At 42.3% G+C, this 19,854-nt stretch overlaps 1 protein-coding gene across 3 annotated transcripts in view; it reads left to right on the plus strand.

Moving 5' to 3' along the window:
• Positions 1-19,854, plus strand: part of MRPL22 (mitochondrial ribosomal protein L22) — a 65,161-nt gene continuing 45,307 nt past the window's right edge. The window contains exons 1-2 of one of the 3 annotated variants that reach the window (XM_077137500.1): positions 1-126; positions 209-257. In XM_077137500.1, coding sequence (XP_076993615.1) covers positions 216-257 — 42 coding nt within the window. In that variant the 5' untranslated portion in view covers positions 1-126; positions 209-215. Of the gene's footprint in view, positions 258-19,854 lie in introns of all 3 variants that reach the window. The other 2 variants (XM_077137499.1, XM_077137501.1) reach the window with 2 other exon arrangements.

Raw genomic sequence — 19,854 nt, forward strand, 5'->3', positions numbered from 1 at the left:
CAACTGTTGGGTCTAGGATGGGTAGGAAATCCGGGGTATTGCGCATGCGTCATTTCCCGCCGGTGTATGAACTCGGAGGCTTCCGTAGGAGGGGGAAGATGGCGGCGGCCATAATGGAACAGTTAGGTGAGGATTTTTTAGTAATTACAGGACGGAAGAAGGGAGTGGAGGTAGGAGTCTGAATTGACGACTTGTGTTTATGTTGCAGGTACGTTATGGATGCTGAATCTGAGGAGCCGGGGGAAGCTGGCCTTGGGGTAGGTCTCTCGTCTCGAGGTTACAAAAGGTTACAAGGCCTCTTTACTAGTCTCCCAATTACTGAAAGCCTGTGTGTCAAGGTTTGCTTTAGACTCTAGGGTGCAGAGACGAACAAGACGGCCAGAGTCGCTGCTTTGTTACTCCATTTTTCCGCCACCAAGGTGCATATCTTGTGCAAATCACTATTACCCATTAACCAAGAACAATTGTGATATCTTTTCTGAACTCTGGTCTTTATGGATAGTCTCCTCAGATCTCTTTGGTGTGTGGTTGGGTGTGAATCCACTTGTTGACTATGTGATTTTGAAAAAAAACTCCTTATCCTTTCTAAGCTTGAGCTATTTCTTATGTAATGTGAGATTAATGAATCTTAAATGAGATAATATATATGAAGTGTTTAGTACAATGTAGGGCAGGTACTAAATCTTGGCTGTCATTATTATTTTTATGGTCATACGTTATTATTGAGTTCCCGTTATATTTAGCCCTGTCTTAGCTTCTTGGATCAGGGGATTGAAGACGTGGGCTAAAGAAGAAAATGGAAAGCACTGGCTCTTAGAATTTGTCTGCAGTTTGCTTTCTTACATTACCTTCTCTGGCTCCACCCCCAACTGTAACCGATACCCTGCTGGCAATAGTGCCAACTGAGCCCTGTTCCAGTTTGTTAGTCTCGAAATTAAAATAATTTGGAGAAGAGAGGGCCAGTAGGAATGAGTAGTAAAGTTTATTAAAGAAAGTGAAAGAGTACACATTAAAGAGATAATGTGGATGTGTTCAAGGGAGAAACATGCAGTGAGTGAAGTGGGTTAGCTTGTTTTGTAGGAAAGTGTTACTGGTGGCAGGTTTCCATAGTAACCTTTGAATACCAGATGTCTTCTTTGCACAGTTTCTACAAGGTTTATATTAACCAGGTGCTTATAGGGCTAACATTGTTTCAGGAAGAGATGACTATTGATGCTTGTGACCAACCCGTCGTGTATCCAAAATTTGTTTTTGGGCTGATCTTTACAATTCCAGGTTTTCTGTTATTAACGAAGAGGTTGTTTGGGGCTCATTATTTTACAAACTTTTATGGTTTGGGGAGGTTTTGATGGTTTGGGGGCTTTAGGGGAAGTATTTGTTCCATGAAGTTTACAACTGAAGTTTGCGGTTTGCATTAATTCCTTTGGAGCTAGATAAGAAACAAGGGACTTCAGTTGTTTATTAATTCTTTTTAAGAGCTGGATAGTAAACAGGGCCCTCCAGTTATCTGTTAACTCTTTCAGAACTGGATAGGAAGGGACTTGCAGTTTTCCTATGCTACTTCACAACCATATTGATTTACCTGTTCTGAATATACTGTGCATTTCTTGCTTCTTGCCATTTTTTTGTGCTGTGATTTCCCTATTTATAACTCCAGTCCAACTCATTATTCAAGCCCCTGTTCAAATGTTTCTCCCTTCAGGGCCGTCTTCCCAGATTTCACTAAAACTGAAATTTTCTCCTTCCTCTTAGCATGTGTGCCTCGGATCATGGCTTCATATATATATATATTTGTATCCTTTACTAGCTTGTGTATCCTGAAGTGGTAGGGATACTTTTGCTTCTGTTTGTAGCTCCAGCTCAGGGTCTTGCTCAAACTACTTTGTTAATATTTGTGGATTTGAATTATCCCACACCAACTTACACTGGAAACAGTGAGCGAGTAACTTAAGCAGTTTTGGCTTCAGTCTTTTCATCTATCTCACATATGGAATAGTGTTGGATTTTGCTAGGATAATCTCTAAGGCCCTTTCCAGTTTGAAGTTATAGAATTTAATGAATGCCCATTCTGAACTTCCTAATGGAAAGGACAGGTTATGTCCATACGAAAACTAAGTGGAAAAGGTATTAATAATGCCCATGATAACAATGTAAAATCTTTGAGATCTTGTAATTCAATGATTAGAAATTTAATTGCATACAAGGGGCCAAATAGGTAATAGAAATGAGTGAACTAGGAGAAGTGGTCGATGTAAAATGAGGGGAATGGCAGGGCCTGTGGCAGTCAGTAGAGTTCATGCCTCATTTAAAGATATTGAATTGGATTAAGACAAAATGCCGTTGCCCAAATTAACTTTTCTGCGGGCAGGCTGTTTACAACCTTTGAATTCCAAGACTTTCATTTTCCTCATGAATGCAAATAAATTTTGTGACTTAATGAAGGCTACACGGTTAATAGGATATGAGTGCTCTTTCACATGATGGGATGGATGGAATGATGGACCCAGAAGGAGTTTGTCAAGGGAGTTTTTTTTTTTTTGTAAGATATGATTTTTTTTTAAAGTTTGTTTTGAGGAATGCAAGAATTCATTTTGGTGGTTTAGAAATAGAAGGGCTAGTGTTAAAGTTTGAAGGCTTTAATGATTAAGTTAGGTTAAGATACTCCATGAGAAAAACCAAGTTGGAAATGACATGAATTGGAGGTTTGGTGGACAATTGATGACAGCAGGGTAATATATTTGAATAAACATTGGGTTGCAGAAGATAGAGTGAGCTGGATTTCAACCCCGACTCTATTGTGACCTTGGATAATTTAACTTCCAAGTTAACTCCAAAACTTGGAGAATCAATTTTCTTATTTCAAAAAATGAGGATAATATCTACCTTAGAGGATGGTTGTGAGGATTAAGATGTTAAATGTTTACTATGGTACCTGACACTGTGGTGGTGTGGTGAGGGAATGGTATCATCATGTTCTTTTAAAGGAATCAAATTTTATGCTGGAAGTAATCATTAGCCATTCTACATACCTAGATGAGATTACATCTCTAATCTATTTTAATATATCTTGGCAAGAAGATAAACAAACATAACTAGACCATTTTTCTATTTAGTCTGGACTGTCAATCTTAAAGGACTTTTCTAAAATGGTAGAAATTATCTCTGATTTTCACTCATCTACACTTTCAGTGTTCTGATTGCTACAATTATTAAGATTTGGTGACATTGATTTTTTTGCCCTCTTAACTCAGCCTGTGATATGAGGGGTTGTAATTCCTTGACTTTTAGGATAATGGTTCTGAAATTTGAGTCTCAGACCCCTCAAGCCACAAAACATCTTCCAAGAAAAATGCATGTTTTCAGAGTTTTGCTTGTGATTGTATAATCCTCAGTCTAGAAATCTCTCTACTGGGACATCACAGTGAAACATAAGATCTGTTTGTGATGCGTGAGGTGCTGTAATTCTTGTCATGCAGTGACTACACAGTTAATGATTAGTGGTGTAAAGTATATTGGAAAGTGTTTAGGGCAGTACCTCTTTGAATTAATGGGTGAAATATTTCCCTCAATTTATTTTGGAAAATTTCAATGTTACAGGAATTTTGAAAGAATATTGAAATGAACCCCTTTCTATCTTCAGCTGGATTCACTATTCACTTTAGTATAAATAGGCTTTTTTTTTTGTCAATCATTTGAAAGTGACGTGCAGACATATGGTACTTCTAAATACTTTGAAAGTTTATTTCCAAAAAATGAAGACACTTTCTAAAAACCACAAACTGTGATAAAAATGGGTGGTATTTAATGATCTTATAATGTTTCGGTTAGAAGTATTCAAATAAAATGAAGTGTTTTTGACATTTATTTTAGAAAAAAGAAAACTCAATTATTATTTGTAGTTTGGCAATAAACACTAAATAATAATGAATTAAAACAAGGAGACCTTATAGAGGGACATTTTCAATTCCATGATATTTATGTTCATTTAATATCTTGTTTATGTAACACTTTATTCCTTTCAAAGCACTCTCAAGCCAGTTCTTTCAGTTGGGGTGTGTGTCTGGTTGAACTCTAAATTCATAGATAAGAAAGGACTCTTTCAAAAGAGGTCTTGTAGAGAGGAGTATGTAAATTTATTTCTGAGAAGGAGTATGTTTTTTCTATTTAGAGAAGAAGGGGGGGAAAAAGGCCTTACTATTATACAGACCAGTGCTAGGTCATTTGTACATTCCTATGTAGAGGTATACTGGTTATAAGGCCTAAAGGTAATTTCAGAGCAAAATACATAAAATCAGCTGGAGCTTTTATATAAACATGGAAACCAAAAGTGGTAGAACTTTTGCTGTTTGACCTAGGATTGGAATTTGATTTTATATCATTCATATTCTTATTTGGTAGATATGTAGTGTAGAATTACCTCTCCAATGGCCTTTATTAGAAATGTAGTTTTTGAAACTATTGTGATCCACTAAGCAAATGTTTTAACACCTAGAGATCCCTGCTTGCCTGAAAGGGCAGTTTTAAATTTGGTACAGCAATAACAACAACAAAAAATTAAAAGGAACAAACCAAAAAGTAAACAACAGCATTTGAAGGGCTACAGTATGTATAGAGAAAATCTCATCACAAGATCATAAATATTGCAGTGTTAGGGAATCAAGGTATTCTATTTAATGAGCTGTAAATAGATATAGTTGATTAAACCTGATCTCAAAGCTTGAAGAAGCTGAGCAAAACAGGGAGAGATTGTTATATTTGTCTTTATGAATTTGAGATGGAATTTGCTATGCAGAGCTGAGGCTTGTGCCCTCGCTGTTCATCTTGGGTGTATGACAAGGTCCTTTCTCTTGAGAAAGGAAAAAATTGATCACCCTAGCTGCAGTGAGACATAGAAATCAAATTGTATCCACATTAGTCAGTTGAAGCTAAAGGATTTACTATTTTGTTTCTTTGGGTTTTTTTTTTTTGCTTTCTTTTTTTATTGTATAATATAACATACATACAAAGCAAAGAAATAAAAAACCAATAGTTTTCAAAGCACTCTTCAACAAGTGCTTACAGGACAGATCCCAGAGTTTGTCATAGGCTACCATACGATCCTCTCATGTTTTTCCTTCTAACTGCTCCAGAATACAGGAGACTAGGGGGCTTAAATGTTTTTTTATTATCACAATTGACTTATTTTCCTTCTTTTTTGTGTGAAAAATAACATATACAAAAAAGCTGTAAATTTCAGAGAACAGCACCACAATTAGTTGTAGAACATATTTCAGAGTTTGGCATGGGCTACAATTTCACAATTTTAGGTTTTTACTTCTTGCTGCTCTAAAATACTGGAGACTAAAAGAAATATCAATTTAATGATTCAGCATTCATATTCATTTTCTAAATCCTATCTTCTCTGTATGACTCCACCATCACCTTTGCTCTTTCCTTACCTCTCTTTAGGGTTGTTTGGGTTATGGCAATTCTAAATTTTTGATATTGGAAGGGTCTGTCAGTAATATGGGATAAGGAGATAGAGCTGTCTGATGTTCTGGGGAGGCTGGGCTAGGTTTCAGGACTTATCTGGACCAGGCACCCATCTGTAGGTTGTAGGTTTCTGGAAGGTTACTCTACTGCATGGAACCTTTGTGGAATCTTGTATATTGCTGTAGTTGTTCTTTAGGATTGACTGGATTGGTCCTGGTTGGGGGTTGGCAGGTTATGATAGGTAACAAGGTCTACTTGAAGCTTGTGTAAGAGCAACTGCCAGAGTAGCCTCTCGACTATTTGAATGCTCTCTGCCACTGATAATTTATTAATTGCACTTCTTTTCCCTCTTTTGGTCAGGATGGAATTGTTGATCCCATGGTGCCAGGTCTGGATTCATCCCTGGGAGTCATCTCCTATGTTGCCATGGAGACTTTCACCCTAAAAGTCATGTCCCACGTAGTGGGGAGGGCAATGATTTCACTTGCAGAGTTGGGCTTAGAGAAACTGAGCCATGTCTGAGCAACAACAGAGGTTCTCCAGAAGTAACTCTTAGGCATGCCTATAGGTATTCTAAGCTTCTCCGCTTCCTACATAAGCTTCACAAGAGTAAGCCTCATGATCGAGGGCATGATCTATTGATTTGGGTGTCCCTAAGTTTGACACAGTATCAAGGAATCCCTGATGGTAAGGTTTAATAGTTCCATATTCTTTCTACCCTCCCTCAGGGGACTTTGCCAATACTTTTTGATTATCTGCTTAATATAGTCTAGGATGTTTCGAGGTATTACAATAATGTATACAGGATTAAAGGACCTCTTATTCTGTACTCCCTGTGTTTCAGTTGTTCAAATGAGCTATACAGATAGGTTGAATTTGTTTATGCACTCAGAAAATTTCAGTTCCAGATCAAATATACCTTTCTTCCATTGATCTCAAAGGTATGTGTGGTTCTTAAATATAGACACTTTCTTCCTTACCCCTATGTTCTGAATCACTTTAACCCTAACCTGTTTGGCTTCATTCTTTTCTCTAAATATCAGGTTATGTATATAAGATGGCCTCTCAAAATACAGAAATATTAATCACCACTCTGAACTTAATGTGTCTTCTCTAAAAGTTTACAGTCTAGGCCCCTGTTTTCTTATAAGCATTTTCTAAAGGTGACCACACCATTATTGTTCTTTTGTTTCTGTCTTATTTTGTCTCACCAAATGTCCTACATGTTCATTCACATTGTTGCATGCCTCACGACTTTGTTCCTTTTTGTAGCAGCACAATCTTCGTTCATATATACACCATTGTTCGCTGATCTACTTCTCCGTCAGTGCGTCTTTCAGCTACCTGCATTCATCAGCCATCATGTAGAAGGCCCAAAGTTCACAATCCATCAACATTCTCAATTTTAGATAATTTCATTGTTCCCAAGAGAAAGAAAACCAATAAACACACCCTCGTCGAATAGGAAATCTAACCCTCCTCTTAAGTCTTATCCCTCCCCCCATTATTTATCTCTGCTGTTGCTGTGGTAGTGCTGATGGTTTCCTTCTGAACATAGCTCATAGCATGCAATAGCAGTTTTGCCCCTGCGTCCTGGACTTAAACACTCTTTATACAAGAATCATATCTTTGAAGTAATTCTTACGAGAACTAATTTATATTTCTAGTGTACATCAGTGGGACACACAGGTCTATACAACCCCTTTCAATCTTGTTCATCTTCAATATGGTAATATCACTTCTAGACCAGCTAGAGGATCACCTTTGCTCCTATCTGTTCCCTTACATTGGAATTCAACCTCATTAGCTAATGGTTCACCCATCTCTAGTTTCTATGTATCTCTAAGTCTGCTATATTCTGCATTATAAGCCTCTGATTATGCCTTTATACTGGTCATAAAAGTGAAATCATACAGTATCTATCCTTTTGTGTCTGGCTAATTATTCTCGGCATTATATCCTCAAGGCTCATCCATCTTGTCATGTGCTTCAGGATGTCATTTTGTCTTACTGCTGCATAATATTCCATTGTATGTATAGACCACAGTTTATTGATCCACTCATCTGTTGATGGGCATTTGGTTTGTTTTCATCTTTTGGCAATTGTGAATAATGCTGCTCTGAACATCGATATGCAAATGTCTGTGTTGTTGCTTTCAACTCTTCTGGGTATATACCAAGTAGTGCTATTGCTGGGTCATAGGTGAACTCGATATTTAGTTTCCTAAGGAACCGTGTTCTAGTTTGCTAGCTGCTGGAATGCAACACACCAGAGATGGATTGGCTTTTAATAAAAGGGGATTTATTTTGTTGGTTCTTCAGAGGAAAGGCAGCTTACTTTCCACTGAGGTTCTTTCTTACATGGAAGGCACAAGATGGTCTCTGCTGGTCTTCTCTCCAGGCCCCTGGGTTCCAACAACTTTCCCTGGGGTAACTTCTTTCTGCATCTCCAAAGGCCTGGGCTGAGCTGCTGGTGCTGAGATGAGGAATGCCGAGCTGCTAGGCTGTGCTACGTTGTGATCTCTCATTTAAGCACCAGCCAATTAAGTCAAAAGTCACTCATTGCAGCAGACACACCTCCTAGCCGACTGCAGATGTAATTGGCAACAGATGAGGTTCACGTACCATTCGTTGGCTTATGTCCGCAGCAACAAGATTAGGTATGCTCACCTGGCCAAGTTGACAACTGAATCTAACTAACACAAACCGCTAAACAGTCTTCCATAGTGGCTGCACCATTATACATTCCCACCAGCAGTGCTTAAGTGTCCCAGTTTCTCCACACCTCTCCAACATTTATAGTTTGTTATAGGTGTGAGGTGGTATCTCATTGTAGTCTTGTCTGCATTTCCCTTATAGCCAATCAAAATGAGCATCTCTTCATGTGCTTTTGAGCCATTTGTATTTGCTTTTCAAAAAATGCCTATTCATATCTTTAGCCTATTTTATAATAGGGTTGTTTGTTCTTTTGTTGTTGAGTTGTATGATTTCTTTGTATATACAGGAAATCAAACCTTTGTCCAATATGTAATTTCCAAATACTTTCTCCCATTGAGTTGCCTGCCTTTTCACCTTTTTTGACAAAGTCTTTTAAAGTGCAAAGGCATTTGATTTTGAGAAGTTCCCATTGATCTCACCTGCTATTACTAGGTCTTGAAGATGTTTCCTACATTTTCTTCTAGAAGCTTTATGGTGCTAGTTCTTATATTTAGGCGTTTGATCCACTTTGAGTTACTTTCTGTGTAGGATTTAAGATAGGGGTCCTCTTTCATTCTCCTGGCTATTAATATCCAGTTCTTCCATGCCCAATTATTGAAAAGACTGTTTTGTCCCAGTTCAGAGGATTTGGGAGCCTTGTCAAAAATCAGTTGACCATAGATTTGGTGGTCTATTTCTGCACTCTTGATTCAATTCCATTGGTCAGTGCTTCTGTCTTTGTGCCAGTACCATGCTTTTTTTATTTTTTAAATTTTTACATGGGCAGGCACCGAGAATTGAACCCGGGTCCTCTGGCATGGTAGGCAAGCATCCTTGCCTGCTGAGCCACTGTGGCCCGCCCCAGTACCATGCTTTTTTAACCACTGTGGCTTTATAATAGGTTTTAAAGTCAGGGAGTGTTAACCCTCCCACGTCGTTCTCTTCTAGCATGCTTTCAGCTATTAAGAGTCTCTTTCCCTTCCAGATGAATTTGGTAGTTAGTGTTTCCAAATCTTCAAAGTAGGTTGTTGGAATTTTGATTGGTGCTATGTTGAATCTGTAGATCAATTTGGGGAGAATTGACATCTTAACTATATTTAGCCTTCCTGTCCATAAGCAGGGAATATCTTTCCACCTATTTAGATCACCTTTGATTTCTTTTAGAAATGTTGTGTAGTTTTCTGTGTACAAGTCCTTTATGTCCCTAGTTCATTTCTAAGTATTTGCTTCTTTTAGTTGCTATTTTGAATGGAATTTTTTCCTTGACTGATTCCTCAGCTAGGTCATTCCTGTGTATAGAAATGTTATTGATTTTTGCACATTAATTTTATATCCTGTTACCTTGCTGAATTTGTTTATTAGCTCAAGTAACTTTGCTGTAGATTTCTCAGGATCTTCCAAGTATAATATCATATCATCTGCAAATAATGAGAGTTTTGTTTCTTCCTTTCAAATTAGATTGCCTTTTCTTTGTTCTGCCTCATTGCTTTAGCTAGAACTTCTCACACAATGTTGAATAATAGTGGTGACGGTGGGCATCCTTGTTTTGTACCTGATCTTAGGGGAAAAGCTTTCAGTCTTTCTCTGTTGAGTATATGCTGGCTATCGGTTTTTCATATTTCCCTTTATCATATTGGTAGTTACCTTTGATTCCTATCTTTTGGAATGTTTTTATCAGAAAAGGATGCTGAATTTTGTTGAATGCTTTTTCAGCATCAATTGAGATGGTCATGTGATTTTTCCCTTTTGATTTGTTAATATGCTGTGTTACATTAATTGGTTTTCTTAGTATTGAACCATCCTTGCATTCCTGATATAAACCCCACTTGGTCGTGGTGTATAATTCTTTTTGTGTGCTGTTGTATTAGATTTGCTAATATTTTATTGAGAATTTTTGCATCTATGTTCATTAGGGAGATTGGCCTGTAGTTTTCCTTTCTTATAGCATCTTTACCTGGTTTTGGTATTAAAATGATATTAGCTTCATAAAGTGAGTTAGGTAAAGTTTCTTTTTCCTCAATTTTTTGTAAAAGTTTGAACAGGGTTGGTGTTAGTTCTTTATGGAGTGTTTGATAACATTCCCCTATAAAGCCATCTGGCCCAGGGCTTTTCTTTGTAGGAAGGTTTTGATGACTGATTGAATCTCTTTACTTGTGATTGGTTTGTTGAGATCTGTTTCTTCCTGAGTCATTGTAGCTTGTTTGTGTGTTTCCAGGAATTTGTCCGTTTCATCTAAGTTGTCTAGTCTGTTGGCATATAGTTTTTCATACTATCCTCTTGTGATTTCTTTTATTTCTTCAGGGTCTGTGGTAAAAAGCACCCCTTCTCATTTCTGATTTTGTTTATTTGCATCCTCTCTCTTTTTTTTCCTTGTCAGTCTTGCTAGTGGCTTATCAGTTTTATTGATTTTCTCAAAGAACTAACTTTTGGTCGTATTGATTCTTTTTATTGTTCTTTTGTTCTCCCATTCATTTTCTCTGCTTTAATCTTTGTTATTTCTCTTCTTCTATTTGCTTTGAGTTAGTTTCCTGTTCTTTCTCAGGTTCCCCAATGTGAGCTGTTAAGTCCTCGAATTTTGCTTTCTTGGTTTTTTATATATTTATTTATTTTTTAATTTTAAAAAAATATAACAACAAGCACAAACATTTTTAACATATAGTCATTCCATTCTGCATATATAATAAGTAATTCACAATATCACATAGTTATATATTCATCATCATGATCATTTCTTAGAACATTTGCATCAATTCAGAAAAAGAAATATAAAGAAAGCACAAAAAAATTCATACATACCATACCCCTTACCCCTCCCTTTCATTGATCACTAGCGTTTCAATGTACTAAATTTATTTTCACATTTGTTCCCCGTTATTTATTTTTATTCCATATGTTTTACCTGTCTGTCGATAAGGTAGATAAAAGGAGCATCAGACACAAGCTTTTCACAATTACACAGTCACATCGTGAAAGCTGTATCATTATACAATCATCTTCAAGAAACATGGCTATTGGAACACAGCTGTACATTTTCAGGCAGTTCCCTCCAGCCTCTACATTACATCTTAACTAACAGGGTGAATCTATTTAATGCATAAGAATAATCTCCAGAATAACCTCTTGAGTCTGTTTGGAATCTCTCAGCCATTGACACTTTATTTTGTCTCATTTTTCCCTTCCCCCTTTTGGTGGAAAAAGTTTTCTCAATCCCTTGATGCTGAGTCCCAGCTTGTTCTAAGATTTCTGTTCCATGTTGCCAGGAAGGTCTACACCCCGGTTGTCATGTCCCATGTTGAGAAGGGGAGGGTGATGAGTTTGCTTGTTGCGTTGGCTGGGAGAAGGAAGTCACATCTGAGCAACAGAACAGGTCCTCTTGGGGATGACTCTTACGCCTCATTTTAAGTAGGCTTAACCTGTCCTTTGTGGGGTTAAGTTTCATATGAGCAAGCCCCAGGATTAGGGGCTCAGTCTATTGCTTTGGTTGTCCCCACTGCTTGTTAGAATATCAAGGATTCTCCAACACTTGGGGAAGTTGAATTTTACCTCTTTCTCACTATTTTGCAAATACTTTTTTTTTCACTCTTCAAATCACTCTGGGATTTATTGGGGCCTCACTCTGAACAAACCTACAAAATCTTATGCCGTACTCAAGGTTCCATGTACTTATGGTGTTCAATTAAGCTGTCCACATAAGTTATAATAGGAAATGCACTAGTCAAAATATAATTTTTTTATTAATTAAAAAAAAATTAAAGAAACACAAACATTCCTAACATATGCTCATTCCATTCTACATATACAATCAGCAGTTCACGATATCATCACATAGCTGTACTTTCATCATCATGATCATTTCTTAGAACATTTGCGTCAATTCAGAAAAAGAAATAAAAAGACAACAGAAAAATAAAACGAAAACAGAAAAAAAATTATACATACCATACCCCTTACCCCTCCTTTTCATCGATAACTAGCATTTCAAAATAAATTTATTTTAACATTTGTTCCCCCTATTATTTGCGGGGAGAGGTGGGACTCCGCTGAGTCCGGTCCCGCTAGGCTAGCGAGGGTCCACTCCTCCTGCCGTGGGGGTCCAGGGAGTAGAACCGCCAGGCGCAGAGGGGGCTCGAGCTCGAGGGTCTGGGTCGGAGGCGCGCGCGCAGGGGACCACTGCGGGTCTGAAGGACTGGAGGCCAAGTCAATTAAGGCATGAAGCAAGGTAGCTTTATTGTTGGTAGAAGCTTATGCCAGGGTCGCCAGTAGCTAAAGACCTCGAGGCTCGGTGAGCCCCGGACTATATACAGTTTGAGGAGAGGTGGAGTTAGGGCGTGGACTCCAGGGGAGGGTAGCCAATCACACAGGGAGGACGGATGGGGTGACTATGACGTCTGTAGGCACCAGAGAGATGTTGTTTTTGAGTGTGCTTGTAGCAGCGGATGTTGGGCGGGTGGAGGGGTAAGGAGGAGGCCAACAGGGGTAGAGAGACAAGGCTGCGTCACTAGTCGCCGGGTGAGGCTTGTAATTCAGAGGTCTAGAAGAACCGGACGTGCCAAAATGGCGAGGGAGAGAATGAAAAAGACTAAGCCATCAGGCCAAGAATAAAATTATGCCACAATTCCTCTCTTTTTCCTTTTTAAAGAACACACTTGTGTGACAAGTGGCGGGCATGAACCTTTGCTGGGAGGGGTAGGGATGAGATTCCCCTTGCACGTGAGGCTCAGAATTTTAGGGGAAGGGTATGTGCTGAGCCGACCCTTATGCAAATCTCATGTGCCCCAGAAGAGCCAGAGGAGGTCTGTTAGAGTGACCCTCTTCTGCGATCCTTGCGTCACACCCAGCGGTGCCCATCTGGTGGACCCAGATGCACGTACTCTGGCAACATGCAGCCCCCGTGGGGGAGTGTGAGGAATGTGGGCAGGCGATGACTGTTTTTGCCTAGGGGAAGCAGGAGAGACCGGTCCTCATCTGTCCCCAGCCCGAGGGTGATCAGTCCTCAGGCGAGGCTAGGCCTGCGAGCCAAACCTGGGCTTGTCTGCGTTCCTCCACAGAACAGTCCGGATGATTTAGGCCGCGCATAGCAGCAGCCAGAACTTGGGCCTCAGCTCGAGACTGGCGACGGAGAGTGAGCAGCCTAGAAAGGAGAAATTTGAAGAGTAAGAGGACGAAGATAAAGAGGAACGCGAGAACCCCGTAGAAAATTATCTTGGAGGGCTGGAAGAGAGAAGTGAATTTGCAAGAACTTTGGAAAGGTAGGGCTATTAGGCGTGAGGGTGGGCAACACTAGCTAACCACACCTGCGCTTGTTGCCGATTGTCTGCATTAGAGAAAGGGTTTTGAAGTTCGAGAGCTGCTAGAGCAAGAAGCTTAGTTTGTTGCTTATGGTGAGAAACTTTTGCATATAAACATTTGAGCAGAAAAAGGATAATTATTAGAATGAGTAGCAGTATGCCATAGAAGAGAAGGTTAGAGGGCTGGAAGAAGGAGGTGAATTTGTGTAGGAGGTCGGTAAGGATGGAGGCAGATATTTTTGGGACTACTATGTTTTCCATGGCTAAGATTTGAGCTTGGAGATTGTGAGTATAGTTCCAGAAAGAGTCATTATAGGCAGTGAATATCCAATCACGCAAGGGTAGGCGGGGTCGGGAGGTATTGACAAGAACAGGGGTGACACAGAGACGGGAAAATGGGTATCGACCATCACAAGCAGAGGAAGCCACTTCATACAAGGCTTCAATATCTAGGGCTAGCAAGTCAATTTGTTGCTGCAGGTTAAAGACTGCGCGATGCATAAGAAGGTTTATGTTGTCTTGAGTTTTTAGGGTTCCCGCAGCGGTCTGGGTGAGGTTGTTGATGACGTCAGCGGTGATTGATGTTTGGGTGAGGGCGACGGCAGCAGTGGCAGCAGCGGCCACGGAAGCGACAATGGCGGCGGCGATCGCGGCGGAGATGCCAAAGTCCCTCTTACATCGGGAGATTGAGGGCAAGTCCTCGGTCTTGGTGGAGTAGGGAAGTTGTGGGGCTATCCAGGTGGAGGTATTCAGCGGGATCCACATTAGCCGAGGCTGTAAAACTATAAAGGCATATGAATAAGAGTTGTTTCAAAAATTCGCGAGGATACAGTCTTCGAAAGTATCTGTACTGTAGCAGAGAAAGAAGAAGAATGGCGGGTTAACGAAGACGGCGGTGTGAATGGTGAAATTATCGACCCAAGGAAAATCGCTAATATCGAGTGATGGGGGCTTGTCTAGGGGGCCAGAGATGGCATCGCGGATGACTGTTGCCACCTCGGCCGGCATGACGCCTATGAGAGGTCGCAGATCAAGGCAGGAGTATTTGCCACATATGTAGTGAGCAGTAAATTGATTGTATATGCCAGTGGTGTTGATATTACCGCCAGTGGTATAGAGGGTAAAGGAAGTAGTTGGATAAGGAGCGATTGGGTGATGGCAGTTTTCCCAGGAAAATTGGCTGAGGAGCGGTGGGGAGTAGAAAGGACGAGTCCAGTTATGCATTTTGCATAGGGGGGTGGGCGGACGGGCATGACGATGGGGGTTGATATCGGCGTGGCTTCCCATGGCTTTTCCAGGGAACTACCAAATAGAATGAAGGAGATATCCAACAATTTTGTAATAGTCGTGTTGATTAAAGGCACTGCGAATGCGGATCGCGCCGGTGTAGTCAACTATGGCGCTATCTCTGAAGAAAAGACAGTTGGTGTAAGAGTTAGGACACGGCATTTTCGCTGGATCATTATTAAAGTTCTGGAATGTGGTTAGTTTAAACATGAGCGCCTCTTTTGGCGGGCGGCGATCTGAGATGTTCATAGGGGCCTGGGAAGGTAGAAGAAAAGGGTCACAAGGAAGCTGGAGTGAGCAGTTGCTGAGCTGAAGTGAAGGAAAAAGAGGGCTATCTGGGATGATGAAAAGGATCCCGGGGGGGGTACTGAACAGCAGCCCACACCTCTCTGGCCGATGCTGTAGGGGCTGTGGAGAGAAGCGTGAGCGTTATTAGGAAGATGAGCTTTAAGCTAGGGGGAGGGTTACCACAGCGTTGTGGTGTTTGTGGGTTATCCATCTGCGGAGATTGTGTAATCTGCATTTTCTTCATCCACTTTTACAGCTATTCTAATAAAGGCTATTTATTCCTTTGATTAAGGGAGAAAAACTAACAGGTTAATACACACTATGATACACAGAAATGTTATGGCAAGCAAAATTTTTTGTAATAGATTCCAGTCTTTTGGGACAATTATTGCTAATATTACTGCCCATACTAGGGCTAGAGGACAAATTAGTAAGAGCCAATAATAGTTCATGAGGCGTTAGTGATGGGGTAAACCTGTAAGCAGGAGTTCTTCTGGCTCCCGGTCTTCTGTTTTATTTGTAGAGGCCGTTGCTGGTCGGACGTAGCGTGAAGGGATTCAGAGGGGTTGCGGCTCACTTTCTGGAAAGACACAAGCAAAACCGCATCCCTGCGCTAGGAGCAGGGCTGGACCCGACCAAGTATTTGTGACTGGGTCACGCCAGTAGACTAAGGGGACCACTGAAGGTCGGTTGGTGGGACCCCAATGCCTGTGCAGAGGTGATAGACCATTTTTGTCGAAGGTTAACAAATTTAAAACTATGAGGACTTGAGTAATAATGTCTTTGGGTGACGCCTGAGGCATGTTACTTCTCTGCTTTTCAATTTGAATTTTAATTCTTTTGTTTAGTGCCTCGACCATGGCTTGCCCCTGAGGGTTATAGGGGATGCCAAAATGGTGAGTGATGTTGTGCATATCCAGAAAACTTTTGAAGGCAGCGCTGCGATACGCAGGACCATTGTCTGTTTTTAGGTCCCAAGGGACTCCCATAAAGAGAATTCCTTGCCTGAGGGCCTGAACACAGTGCTTGGCAGTCTCTCCTGGGAGAGGGCCCTCGTGACACATGCCAGAATAGGTATCTATGATTACATGTAAATATTTGTGCCGCCCGAAGGACGGAACATGAGTGACATCCATCTGCCATCTAGCGTTGGGCTTGAGACCTCAGGGATTCACCCCTTGTGGCTGTAGAGGTCCCAAGGGCACGAATGGAGCGCAAGTGGCGCAGCTTCTGACTAAATGCTTAGCTGTTTCGATAGGCAACCCACATAGATGCCGGATTGCCCCTGCAGACAGGTGGAACCTGCTGTGTAACTGTTTGGCAGTATTGACGGGGTCCTGCATGGTAGCGAGGACTTGGGCTGAGACAGCCCTGTCAGCGAGCCGATTGCCTTCGGCAATGGGGCCTGGGAGGCCCGAGTGGCTGCGTACATGTGCAATGAACCACGAAGGCCCTCTTTCTTCGAGGGTGTTTTTTAGTTGGTATAGGAACTCATCTATAGGTTTGGACCAGTCTGGGTAGAACATGGCTAGTGTTAGGACCTTGCAGACTTGGTAGGAGTACAAGCTGTCAGTGAAAATGTTTATTGGCTCATTGGGGAACTGCTGTAGAGCTAGAAGGACTGCTCTTAGTTCTCCTACCTGCACTGAATATTGGTTTATTTGGGTGACACATACTGGCTCCTCTTGCTGAGGAACGAACGCCACAAATGCGAATTTGTTTTTGGAGGCGTCCGTAAAAATGGTAGTAGCCTGGGGGATGGGCACGGATGAAGGGAATGGATGGTATGAACCCGTGCCGGGTTTTAATGGAAAGTGCAGGATGGCATGAAAGAGCCGGTGTTGCGGGTATTTATTGGTGAACATACCGCAAAACCCTTGTAACAGAATTTGCATATCGGTATCATTTTGCATTAGCCAGGTAAGTTGTTTACCTTCAAAAGGCCAGACGATTGTGTCCGGGGGCCCCACTAATTTTACTGCGGCTTTTATAAGATCTTGAACTAGAGTTACCCATAGCTTAACTTGCGGACAGATTTTCCTTAGTTTACTTTTAGCAGGATGAACCCATAATAAGGGACCTTCCTGCCAGAGGACGCCTGAAGGCGAGTGGTAAGTGTTTAGTACCAAGGCCTTGAGAGGCCTATCAGGTTGAAATCTGTCCAACTGGCTTTTGGCAAAATACTCATTGAACAGTCCTAGGGCGTGCTTGGCCCAAAAATCAAGTTTAATGGGCTGATTAAGAGCTTCTACTGTTTTGTGACTAGTTTTAAGCAATTCGAACAGTGGCTCAAGCTCTTGAGTCGTTATTGGGAGAGCTGACCTGACCCAATTTATCTGCCCACAAAGTTGCTGCAACTGATACAGTCGCAACCGCTCTGGGATTTCAAATGAAAATTTAACAGACACAACTTTCTTACCGATGGTGTAACCCAAGAATGTGTAGGGAGGAGTGGTTTGAACTTTATTAGGCTGGACTGTTAGCCCCAAACTCTGGAGATTAGCGATTAGCAACGACAAGACAGTCTGCAATCGTTCCTGAGTATCCGCTCCTATAAGCACGTCATCCATGTAATGGAGAATAGTGGCTTGCGAGCGGAGAGGCTGCACAGCAACATTCACATATGCCTGGGCTGTTTCGCATGCCTTGTGGCAGAACCTTCCATTGATAACGCTGTGCTGCCCCCATGTGGTTAGTGACTGGCACCGTGAAGGCAAACTTTTCCTTGTCCCTGTCATGCAATGGAATGGAAAAGAAACAGTCCTTTATGTCTATGGTGGCTATCTGCAGATGCTTAGCAAGAGCTGCAGGGTGAGGCATACCAGGCTGAGGGGACCCCATGGGTTGGATGTGCTTGTTAATTTCCCTGAGGTCATGAAGAAGTCTAAATTTTGTACCTCCCTTTTTACTGATAACAAAAACTGGAGAATTGTAAGGACTGCATGATGGCTCTATATGTCCTGAGGCCAATTGCTCTTGCACTAATTGCTTTAAAATTGTTAACTTGTGGGACGGAAGTGGCCACTGCTCCACCCAGATAGGTTCCTCTGTGTCCCATTGAAGAGGAGTGGGTGCCGGAGGTGTAACGCGAGCAGTGGCGCAAACTATTGGGGGGGCTGTGTGGTAATATTGGTCCCTGCGTCTGCGGGAATGGCTCGTCCCCAGAGGGCCTGGCCGATGGTGGTTAGGAAACATTCTTGAGGGGGCTGCATGGTAATATATGCCCCTGAGGCTGCTAGAATGTCTCGCCCCCATAAGATTTGGTCAATGGTGTTTAGAAACAACGGCCTGAAGACGCCTCGGTGGCCTTCTTCATCCTCCCATGTAAGGGGAATGGCGGCTCTCGCCGAGGGGGCAGAGCCCGTGGCACCGATTACTGCGGGCCCTGCGGTAGTTGGGCACAGATTTTTCCATTTGGCAGGAAGGCATGAAATTTCTGCTCCCGAGTCCACCGTACCAAGAAGCCAATCGGCTCCGATTTTTAGCTTACGGGTGGGCTTGTTCGGGGTAATGGGAATGGTCCACATTATGGTTTGGGGGTGTTCCTGCTGACACCCCGGGTCTCTTGGGGACGGGGCTGAGACCTGCCCCCTTGGAAGTTTAAAGGCGGGTTAGGTGCGCGGCAATTGCGTGCCCAGTGATAGCCATTGTTATACTTTGGGCAAGGGGTTTTGGGCTTCCGCTCTTGCCAGCATCTCTCTTCCGGTTGCTTGACCCCCGTGTCTCTCGGGTCAGGTTGATTAGGACACTCCCGAGCAAAATGTTCAGACTCACCGCACCGATAACATTCATTAGTAGCTCTAAGTGCGAGTGCTAGAGAGTCAGCAAGGTCTCGTGCGGAAGGATTAATGTTAGAACAAGCAAGTACCCAGTCAGAGATGGACTTCTCTCTAATGCCTGCTAGCGCTTGTCTGAAGATGGGACGGGCTCCCTCAAATATGAGTTCCTTAGCCAGTGCATTTTGCCCCTGATAATCATGTATTTTGTTTTTGCAAGCCTCTTGTACTCTAGAGATAAAGGAGGCGAAATCCTCGTCTGGTTTCTGAATTAACTTGGTAATCTGTTCTGGTCTGGAGGCTGAACAATTACGGAAGGCCCGCATGGCTACTTCTCGCAACTGAACCCAAAACCCATTCGGGGCAGCAGTATAGACCGCTGGGTCGAAGTACGGAGCGATCCCGAGGAAAGACTTGAGAGGGATGCCGAAGCCTGGAGCCCCTCCTTAGTAATCTAGCTGTCGAGCAGCCCGCTCAGCCTCCGAGTTGAAGTGCGCCTTCCAATTAACATACTGGCCTGGGGTGAGAATAGCTCTGGCTAGAGTTGTCCAATCGTGAGGTGTATTAAGCTGCGTGGACATTTCCTCTAGCAGATGGGTTGCGTATGGACTCACAAACCCGTCTTCTTTGACCGCTTTGCGCAGTTGCTTGATTGCCTCTGCACTGTGAGGATACCAAGCAAGTGGGCGCTGCTGCGTCGGCTGGAGATTCATAGGGAAGCATCCAACCATGGGCGGCGGGAGGGGCCACTGGGGCTCAGTAGGCCATGCCGCTGCAGTGGACTGAACAGGTGGGCTACCAGGCCAGACTGGGCCGGCGGCCGTGGCCCCGGAGTCACAAAACGGCGGGCGGGTTTACGAAATGGTGGATTGGGCTCCTCCCCCTTAGAAAGTGGCGGAAGAGGATCAATTGTCCATAGATGAGAGGGTCTATATCTGAACACTCTATTCAATTCCATTGGTCAGAATATCTGTCTTTATGCCAGTACCATGCTGTTTTGACCACTGTAGCTTCATAACACGCCTTAAAGTCAGGTAGTGTGAGAC

Source organism: Tamandua tetradactyla, chromosome 20 (genome assembly GCF_023851605.1).
Source record: "Tamandua tetradactyla isolate mTamTet1 chromosome 20, mTamTet1.pri, whole genome shotgun sequence".
Taxonomy (NCBI): domain Eukaryota; kingdom Metazoa; phylum Chordata; class Mammalia; order Pilosa; family Myrmecophagidae; genus Tamandua; species Tamandua tetradactyla.